Source organism: Antedon bifida, chromosome 2 (assembly GCF_963402885.1).
Source record: "Antedon bifida chromosome 2, ecAntBifi1.1, whole genome shotgun sequence".
Classification (NCBI taxonomy): domain Eukaryota; kingdom Metazoa; phylum Echinodermata; class Crinoidea; order Comatulida; family Antedonidae; genus Antedon; species Antedon bifida.
The window spans coordinates 18,763,820-18,774,087 of record NC_136227.1 but is presented as its reverse complement, the minus strand read 5'-3'; the positions used below and the strand labels follow the sequence as shown (position 1 = coordinate 18,774,087).

At 33.9% G+C, this 10,268-nt stretch overlaps 1 protein-coding gene across 2 annotated transcripts; it reads left to right on the top strand.

Moving 5' to 3' along the window:
* Window positions 1–5,271: 5,271 nt before the first annotated feature.
* LOC144835878 (uncharacterized) lies at window positions 5,272–9,896 on the top strand. Of its 2 annotated transcripts, XR_013611114.1 has the most exons (7): window positions 5,272–5,830; window positions 6,680–6,817; window positions 7,123–7,325; window positions 7,760–7,818; window positions 8,438–8,640; window positions 9,089–9,147; window positions 9,733–9,896. XR_013611114.1 is itself a non-coding variant. In XM_078690998.1 (3 exons), exons 1-3 carry the CDS (start codon window positions 5,576–5,578, stop codon window positions 7,258–7,260), a joined length of 531 nt encoding a protein of 176 aa, XP_078547124.1. In that variant the 5' UTR covers window positions 5,272–5,575; the 3' UTR covers window positions 7,261–7,360. The 2 variants fall into 2 exon arrangements, 1 of the variants encoding a protein (XP_078547124.1); XM_078690998.1 differs by lacking the exons at window positions 7,760–7,818; window positions 8,438–8,640; window positions 9,089–9,147; window positions 9,733–9,896 and having other exon boundaries at window positions 7,123–7,360.
* The last annotated feature ends 372 nt before the right edge of the window (window positions 9,897–10,268 follow it).

Here is a 10,268-nt window from a genome sequence, read left to right as displayed (position 1 = left end):
CCTGAAATTCTGACAGAAGATAATGCAGAAAGGTTATTGACATGGATATGGAAATCAGCAATTTGCTGTGGAAACACTGAGTTCATGCAACTTTGTCGCAAGCAATCACCATCAAACCTTGTAGTGTTTAATAGTATTTCTGGATCAACAGTTGCAATGGAAGAGGACACAAATGGTGAAAGAACAATAAGGCACGTGAACTGCTGTATATTTGTTGAAGGAAATCGCTGTGAAGTATGCACAATGTATAGAACAACTTTAATGTCTAAAAGGTCAAGAAATAATGATCAAAAAGCAGTAGACATTAGTTCTCATGCACGAAATGATCAGTTAAACAATGATCAGTTAAGGAAAAAGTTGATGTTGGTGTCAAATGACAGGAAAAACTTACAGAAAATGGTTAAAATTTAAAGAAAAAGTAAGGAAGTCATTTGAAGATGATTCTAGTCCATTGCAAGAAACAATGTCTAAAGCTCTAAAGACAACACATACAGAAACTGTGTCAGAACAATTTAAGGAAGGTTCTCTACAAAGACTACTATGGGATGAACAAGTGGCTGCCAATAAATCATCTGCAACAGGTCGTCGTTGGCACCCAGCAATAATTCGTTTTTGCTTAGCGTTGCACATGAAGTCTACTGCAGCTTACCGTATTATTAGAAACTCTGGCTACTTGACACTGCCACATGAAAATACCCTAAGGAACTACACACATTTTACTGATGCAAAGTCTGGTTTTAATCCTGATGTTATCCTGCGGATAAAGCCTGATATACATTTTGATGCGTTACCTGATTTTAGGAAAATTGTTTCATTAAGTTTTGATGAAATGAAGATAAACGCAGGTCTTGTGTATTCTAGCAAATCGGGTAATCTTGTTAGATTCTCCAGTATGGGATCAATGAACGAAGCCATGGACAAATTTGCAAGGGAGTTGCATGTTGTCTCTGATGGTTCGGGGCATGTTTATGCCTTTACATGAAGCATTTGCACATTTCCCCACTCATGGCTGCAAGAGTTATAATTTATATTGGATCATATGGAAAGCTGTGACATGGCTAGAGTATGCAGGATTCAGAGTTTGTGCTTTCGTATGTGATGGTGCAAGTCCAAATCGAAAATTTTACAGACAGCATGGAACATCTGTTTCTTCAGAAGTTGTCTTTTCGACCATTAGTCCATATACGAAAAGGAATATGTATTTCATTTGCGACAATCCACACTTGTTAAAGACTACAAGAAATAATCTCGAAAACTCTGGATTTAACTCAAAATCAAGAAACTTGCATGTGAGTTATACATTTTAATATTTTTTTTTTCATACCAGTTTTTACTAGTGAAAACACAATTTTCCCCCTTTATGCTACGGTGGGAAGCTCTTCATTTATTTTTTTTTTTTTTTGCAGTTTAATCATCAAGATCTAAAGTGGAATCAGTTGCTCACCTTGGTAAAAGAAGATATTGGATGTGGTAGTGGCCTAAGAAAACTCCACAAAATACGCCACGAACACTTATACCTTACGCCAAGCTTAAGGATGAAAGTTAAACTAGCTGTCCAGGTAATTTTAGTTTGTTTGTTTAGTTTTTAGCCATCTGAGACCCAATGAAATTTCAAATTGACTTCTTTCTTTGTTGTCTAGGCAAATACATTTTTAAAAGTTTTTATCATTCTCCATTTATCTTAGATCCTTAGCAGCAGTGTTGCCCATGCATTGGAAATTCAAGGCAGACATGACACAAAAAGTCTAATCCACTTCATAAAGTACATGAACAAGTTTTTGATTGTCTTAATGTTTGTCGTGTTGAGAGACGAAGAAACAACATAAATGAGAACCTGTTAGAATACAGAAGTGTGGATGATTCAAGATTAAAGGTACAGATTTGTTTTTCAAATTGTTATTATTTCATATAAATTATCCTAATACACCTATTGAAAAAGGATCGTCAACACATAGTCAACCAAACATGAAGATCTGTTTACCCACGGAGGTATATTTTTATACCACCATGATTTAACTGAAAAGTTCAGCCAAGATTTATACATACCCCAGTGAATTTGGGGTATACACCTAAGTGTATCCTTGCCATTTGATTGGTTGATAAGGTATCATGTGACATGCATTTTTTCAATCCATCCTTGCATTCAGGTGGTATATTGAATATTTTATTCATAGAATGGGCTAGTCCATCTTTCAATGGTTACTCATGAATTCATTTTTTACTGTCTTTTAGTGGCTTGTAGACGATTTCCTCGGCTTTCTTGATACATGGGAGAATCAGTGTTTGGAAACACCAAATACAACAGCAACAGAAAAGAAAAGGATGTGCCTGAGTCGTGAAACACTTGAAGGACTAAGAATAACAGATTATTTTTTTTTTCTTTTCATTTATGTCTAGCTATAGATTGTTTGATAGGTTGCAAAAGCACAATCTAATAAGTTCTTTATTTTTCAGTATATTAAAAAGTAAATGTAAACCAAGGGGCTTGCGACCCCTGTCTTCTAGCCTGGCACATCAAATCCTGTAAAGTAATGTCAATCTTAATTCCTAATGTTTGTATTGTTAAAAACTATATTAAAGCAAATGTTAATACAATTAATGCTTATTGTTTTCCTCTACAGTTAACTCTTTTGTGAAACTTACAAAGGAATTGCTTGCTACTGATGGTGTGAACTAGGTGTTGAGTGAAAAACTAAACCAAGATCCTCTCGAGGAATACTTTAGCAAACAGAGAGGATGTGGAGGAAGAAATGAAAACCCAACAGTTCATCAATTCCAGCATAACGCATTGACACTACAAGTTGCAGGAGCCAGTGTAACTGGTTCAATCCACTCCAACACCAGGAAGTCTAGTTTTAGCATAGACAGTACCCCATTCCCAAAAAGAACGAAAACCATAAATAATAAAGTACAAATATAATAATAATTTCATGAACACCTTTTATGTATTTACTGAACTGTATAGAAAATATTTATATTGTGAATAAATTGGACATTCTTTCTTTAAGTTAAGTCATTATTTTTAAGTTTCTTTCTTAAGGGTTTTTCACCCTTCTTTCCGACTGATGCATCTTTCTTTTTTCTTTCCATCATATATACGGTGGTAAAAGCCTTACATCTGATGTCTATATAACATCCAATAACTTTATTAAATAAAGTAGACACTGTAGCTGCAGCCTACATACAGGAGGCCCTCTAGAGTTGAGGAGATAAGGTGATAAGAGAGAATAAGGCATTTTTTATGACAAGTTTAGAGATACATTGTTAAAACTATACATTTTACATATTTTACCATAGGCTCCAATAAGGCTACAAGGTATTTACACATTATAATTATGACTTATGACTTGTAATTTTTAATTAGTTTTACTTCATTGCCGAGAGCTAGCCCTAGGCTTTAGGGTCTCATGTTACCCGGCCTCATGAGTCAGACCTGTGCTTGTCTGCCTGTACGATGATGATATGATCAGGCCTACATTGTAATGCAAATCTTTGTTTTATTATAGTTTTCACAGTGTTTATTCAAGTTGCAAATGATACTGTAAATTGTTGCGATACAAGAGATATTTCAGAGAATAAATAAAGGAACATCATGATCTACAAAATTTGTAATTTATTTATGATGGACGCCTACGGTAACAGACACTACTACCTCATTAACATTATCCCCAATCAACCGTTCCCATGCTAATTTAATGACAGGTGAATCAAGGGCTGAAGCAAGTTTGTCCTTTAAATTTGAACCACAAAGTTATGTAATTTTTGTGGAGGACAAAATGGGTTTTACCTCGCATTCAAGCCGCCTAAAAAATAAAAATGAATCATTATTTATTTGAAATAGGCCTAGGCCTCCTCTGTTAATTTTTGTAATCCAGTCTTTACTATAATCTAAAAACGAAATTTTATCATTGTTGTCATCAATTTCTAATTTTCTTAATACATCAATAGATAAATTAGCTAGTATAGATTGTTATTTGGAAATCTTCTGTAAAAGCGTAATAATTTATGCGGAATATAGCCAGCCATGTATCTTACTGTTTGTTGCTCTTCCTTGGTTACCTCTACCTGTGGCGGTTCATTTGCAGCAGCATTCTCATATGACCCAATTTGCCTTAACAACAACTCTTCTACAATTGCCTCGCTTGCCATTTGGAATAAAAAATTTGCAGCAATATCACAGTCAACTAAACCTAAAAATTGGTTTGAGTTTTCATTTATGCGAAAAGTATGAAAGTTTCTACACACTGCGTCTAACCCTTCTGATGCAGTTCTTTTAGTGTTCGCTACAGTTGCTGTCTCCCATAAAGTATTGACAAGTTTGTTTGCAACATCCTAAATATCTTTTGACCGCAACTCGACCACTGCAGCATAGGGTCTTCAAGAACTTTGTTGAATGACTGATTAACAAACTCCATCATATCAATTTTTGTAGAATAAGAGTACAGTGTTGCTTTTTTACACTGCCGCTAGCTCACACAACGATCGCACGTCGATCATCGCTCATGTGCTCGAGGTCAAGCGGTTTGCTTCCGGTTTTACAATTAATTATACGACCTTTTCGTGACATATTGACCTTGTACGCCACGCAGTGCTTATGTGCGATACCGTTTATAATTACTCCCTTATCTGTTAAACATTTGGCGGCTGCAATGAATACATCAAAGGAGGCAAGCTAGTTGAATCTCCTTCTTTTTTATACCTCCATGATTATTATCACAGGCAGTATAGCCTATTCTGTGAAACTGTTTACTCTATGCCTTATCATGCACAAGTTGTTGTAATTTCATCACAATTATTATTTCAGTTTTTAATATTGTTTTAATGGGCAAGTGATTTGTGAGAGTTAAATAGAATTTTTATCTGTTTCAGGAAATAGAATTTGTTCCAAATGTAACATCTACGCCCACAAAGGCAGTCACAAATGATTCCCTTGATGCTTCTCTTGATGTTACACCACAACAAGAAGATGATCCAAGTTTTCATTTGGTTAGTGGGAGCAGTAGTAGTAGCGACAGTGATGAGGATGTCTGCCAGGTAGAAAAAATTATACAGGCAAACAAGTACATTGTTTTTGAAGATGAACTACTCAAACTGATAAGGTGCCAAGAGGCAAAGTGTTGTGCACCGGTGCCTGAGCCGAAACAGCACACAGTTGGTAGCATGCTCAGGATAACGGGAACATGTTTATCCGGCCATGATTTCTATTGGACATCACAGCCTCTGTGTGAAAGCACAAGGCGACCAGCTGGAAACATTGCTATAATGGTTTGTTTAGGTTTTTTTCTTTTGTGAAGTTTTTGAATGTAAATGAATAAGTACGGGAGTTGATGGTGAAGTTAAAGGTTGAGAATTTGTAATGTTTATAATATATGGCTAATGTAATGGGAGTCCAATACCTGTCAGTTCAAATCATAACAACGATTGTTGCTAGATTTTGATGTCAGGAAGTTTTATCTTGAGGTGAATTCCCATGGGTTATATTACAACATTATTGCCTGTAGAAGTTTGATAGTGATACACTGTAAACTGTAACTATAAGTCATTTGTTGTATGGATGTTACTGTAACTGTTAGAGATGAGTATCCGAAAAATTGTGAAGTTCGTCGTTGCCGAGCAATTTAATAAAAGAGTCATATCGAGAGATGGTAGGCAGTTTACTCAAGGAAAGGTGTTGGCGGAAGGGAGTAATGAAGTTGTGGGGTGCTATGAAAACAATGTGAATAGTGCTGTAGCAGCGAAATTGTTGGAACTAGACGTTTGCCAGACAGTGTTGATAACGGAGGTATCCGAAAAAATAAATGTCTCGATAAGGCTGTCTGCGAAGTCGAAGGTAATTTTTTATTGTAATTATGTGTATTTTAGTTGATAAATGATCATAATTTGTTTTATGTGTTGTTGAGGTTGGATGGAGGACTGGTACAGTAGAACCTGTGTTTTACGTACCCTAACTTTACGTTCCCTGGATTTTACGTACGCTTAAAATAACCGATGACGTCATCATTTTCATACATTGAGGGCGCAATTTAACAACAACAAACAAAGTCATGGCTGTGTGTAAGGAATTCTGCTGTGTGTGAGACAAGCTACACATGTGCATTCCCCCTACAGCACCGACTGTTTTTTAATTTTAAGGGTGCCCTTTTTTTAGAGGTTCAATATTTTATTTGTGAGACATATTTGTGTGTATATTAGTATGCACAGAGTAGGCTACAGTAACCCAAAAAATAAAACAGAAATTTATCACAATGCGCGCGATGTTAAGTTACGGCGGCCGATCAAAGAGCATCGTGAGAGGTGGTGACGCGTGATGATCTCTACTTAAACTTCTAAAAATAGATCGTTTCACATACTACAGAGGGCGCATGTAAACTTTTTTTGTGGCTCAAATACTCAATATCTGATGTGCCCTTTTTTTCGGCGGATCCCCCTCTGAAAAATGTCTGGATCCGTCCCAGGCAAGGCCTAGCTAGTGACCACCTGCATGCTGTACAGTAAAGTAGGCCTAGGCAAACACGGTAGCCTTTATAGCTACGATCCCTACGTATTTGGGGTCAATTTAAGGTCAACCTGGATTTTACGAATCTCTTGTTTTACGTACGCCTTTCGGTCCCGTACCGTACGTAAAATGAAGGTTCTACTGTATATTTAAAATTTTGTAATGGTGTATTTAATATTCTAGGTACTAACCAATGTTGCCGCGTTTGAGATAATTGAAGATGTGCTAAACAAATTTATACGGCCTACTTATATCTCGTTAATGGAGGCTAAAGGGAGTCCCCAGAAGAGACGGTTTTCTTTAGAAGGAAACGTTTTAAAGGTAATTGAATTTATTATATTCTTGTAGATGTACGTTTGTGAATAATGTTTTTTAAGCATATCTACTTTAGACGTCACTTTGAGTTAGTATGAATATGTTATAATGAAGTGATGAAAATGAAAATGAGCGTTAAATGTGGCAATACGTTTGCAACTTATTTTGTACGCGAATCGCATTGAATAAGAAAATATAAGTTGGTGTTTATATTGTTACCAACAAATTTGATTTTTAATATGAAAAATGTGGTAAATGTTATGTGTGGTTGAAATGTTTATATTAAATATAGTTTTATTTTGTATATGTAGGTAGGTGAACTGGTGGAAACACCGACGTATAAAAGGAGGTGTTTAAAATTGGGCACCGAAGGTTGTAGCATTGATGTGATGATGTGGGGTGAGGTTGCTGTGGGTGTTCCAAGCAATCTGAAATCACGTGATGCTTGATTTCTGCTGTTGAAGTCGAGGAGGAGAATTTCAAATTAAAAAGCTCTTCTTCCACTGTTGTGGAGGTAAGTTTAATATTTTTTTAAATAACTCAAAGAAATGTTTTTTTTTTTATTGAAATGGAAGATGCTTTAGGGTACGGGTTACAGTATAATATCTTATAAAGACATAAGGTAGTGAAGTGAAATGGTAAAAAGAAATGTCTATAAATTGGTTATAAGTTGAACTTGGTATTATTTTTATTTATTTTTTTTAAATATTACACGTATCCAACAGCAAACACATTATTATTATAATTATTCCTTGTACTTATAAACTGATTTGAGGCTTCAGGAGTGGAATTAAAAGAGTCGTGAGTTATTTGCACTAGGTCAGGATTGAACCATGGACCTTGGAATTAGAAGGCAATTAGTTAAGCTCCAATATCGTACCATAAGTTTCGTTTTATTAGCAAATTTCTTTAAATTTAGTATAAATATGAATCTAATTTTTATTTTAGAGTGATAGCCTTGGAGTTATGGAAGACACTGTGATAGCTATAGGTGATCAAGATGAAGGGTATGTAGCCTTGCGTATATTTAATGTGTTTTATATTGTATTGTAATATTAATGGAAATACTTTGATGTAATTAGTGAAAGTATTACCAAAGTAGTGTATAGTTCTGAATCGGAAATGTAAGTGTAGACGAATTCCACATAGTTTTTAACCTTTAAATAGTTGCGTAATTGGTGTGGTGTTTACGCTAATAGTAGATAATGCATTTGGAGTCGAAATAGAAGGCAGGTGTAAAAGGAATTGAGCTAGTAGTAGTAAGCTTACTTAATAGTACCATTTATAGCAGGTATAAAGATACTGTTGTTTATAATGTAATAATCATATTTAAACGCTAGGATATTGGTTGAAAAGGTAATATTGAATTTATAATGTTTTTTAAGCATATCTACTTTAGACTTTGAGTTAGTATGAATATGTTATAATGAAGTGATGAAAATGAAAATGAGCGTTAAATGTGGCAATACGTTTGCAACTTATTTTGTACGCGAATCGCATTGAATAAGAAAATATAAGTTGGTGTTATTGTTACCAACAAATTTGATTTTTAATATGAAAAATGTGGTAAATGTTATGTGTGGTTGAAATGTTTATATTAAATATAGTTTTATTTTGTATATGTAGGTAGGTGAACTGGTGGAAACACTGACGTATAAAAGGAGGTGTTTAAAATTGGGCACCGAAGGTTGTAGCATTGATGTGATGTTGTGGGGTGAGGTTGCTGTGGGTGTTCCAAGCAATCTGAAATCACGTTATGCTTGATTTCTGCTGTTGAAGTCGAGGAGGAGAATTTCAAATTGAAAAGCTTTTCTTCCACTGTTGTGGAGGTAAGTTTAATATTTGAGGTAAAATAACTCAAAGAAATGTTTTTTTTTTAATTGGAATGGAAGATGCTTTAGGGTACGGGTTACAGTATAATATCTTATAAAGACATAAGGTAGTGAAGTGAAATGGTAAAAAGAAATGTCTATAAATTGGTTATTAAGTTTGTTTTAAATTGAACTTGGTATTATTATTTTTTTTTTTTTTTAAATATTACACGTATCCAACAGCAAACACATTATTATTATAATTATTCCTTGTACTTATAAACTGATTTGAGGCTTCAGGAGTGGAATTAAAAGAGTCGTGAGTTATTTGCACTAGGTCAGGATTGAACCATGGACCTTGGAATTAGAAGGCAATTAGTTAAGCTCCAATATCGTACCATAAGTTTCGTTTTATTAGCAAATTTCTTTAAATTTAGTATAAATATGAATCTAATTTTTATTTTAGAGTGATAGCCTTGGAGTTATGGAAGACACTGTGATAGCTATAGGTGATCAAGATGAAGGGTATGTAGCCTTGCGTATATTTAATGTGTTTTATATTGTATTGTAATATTAATGGAAATACTTTGATGTAATTAGTGAAAGTATTACCTAAGTAGTGTATAGTTCTGAATCGGAAATGTAAGTGTAGACGAATTCCACATAGTTTTTAACCTTTAAATAGTTGCGTAATTGGTGTGGTGTTTACGCTAATAGTAGATAATGCATTTGGAGTCGAAATAGAAGGCAGGTGTAAAAGGAATTGAGCTAGTAGTAGTAAGCTTACTTTATAGTACCATTTATAGCAGGTATAAAGATACTGTTGTTTATAATGTAATAATCATATTTAAACGCTAGGATATTGGTTGAAAAGTGGATAAAAATAATTGTATAATATAATGTCATACGAAGTTACTGTTTTGATTGAATTGAGAGCGTTATCAGCGGAAAAGAACTATCCTTATTTGCTTGTAAAAACTGTATTAATGAGAGTGCCAAAGATTTAGGTCATTGTAATTAAATATATATTTTATAAATGTTGTCACTGAATCGGTTGAATTTTTTTGGTTTTAAAGTAAGTTTTTACTCCTTTCAACTTCTTTCCTGTAGATATTGTCATGAAGGGTGGCGAAGTTTATCACGTAACCGAAGACGTTGAATTTGATGTTAGTAATTACTTCAATAGAAGTACAGTATTGAGTGAGTGATGATTTTTATGGTTTTTTTTTTCTAAACCATCCAAAAGTTTGGATATTGTATAAATAATAATTGTAATAAGGGTAATTTACATTTAAACAAAACTTTAACATAAGTACTTAACCATCCACAAGTTTGAATTGTGTATAAATCATAATTGTTAATAAGTGTATTTTACATTTAAACAAAACTTTAACCTGAGTTCTTAACCATCCAAATATGTAAATATTGTATAAATCATAATTGCTAATAAGGGTATTTTACATTTAAACAAAACTTTAACCTGAGTTCTTAACCATCCAAATATGTGAACATTGTATAAATCATAATTCTTAATAAGGGTAATTTACATTTAAACAAAACTTTAACATCAGTTCTAAACCATCCAAAAGTGTGAATATTGTATAAATCATAATTGTTAATAACAATTATGATTTATACAATATTCA

Bases quoted from the DNA above. Each gene is read 5' to 3' on its own strand.
- LOC144835878 (XM_078690998.1), top strand. From the start codon at position 5,576: ATGAGTATCCGAAAAATTGTGAAGTTCGTCGTTGCCGAGCAATTTAAT. The intron at 5,831-6,679 runs GTAATTTTTTAT...TTAATATTCTAG, and splicing joins GGCTGTCTGCGAAGTCGAAG to GTACTAACCAATGTTGCCGC. The intron at 6,818-7,122 runs GTAATTGAATTT...TTGTATATGTAG, and splicing joins TAGAAGGAAACGTTTTAAAG to GTAGGTGAACTGGTGGAAAC.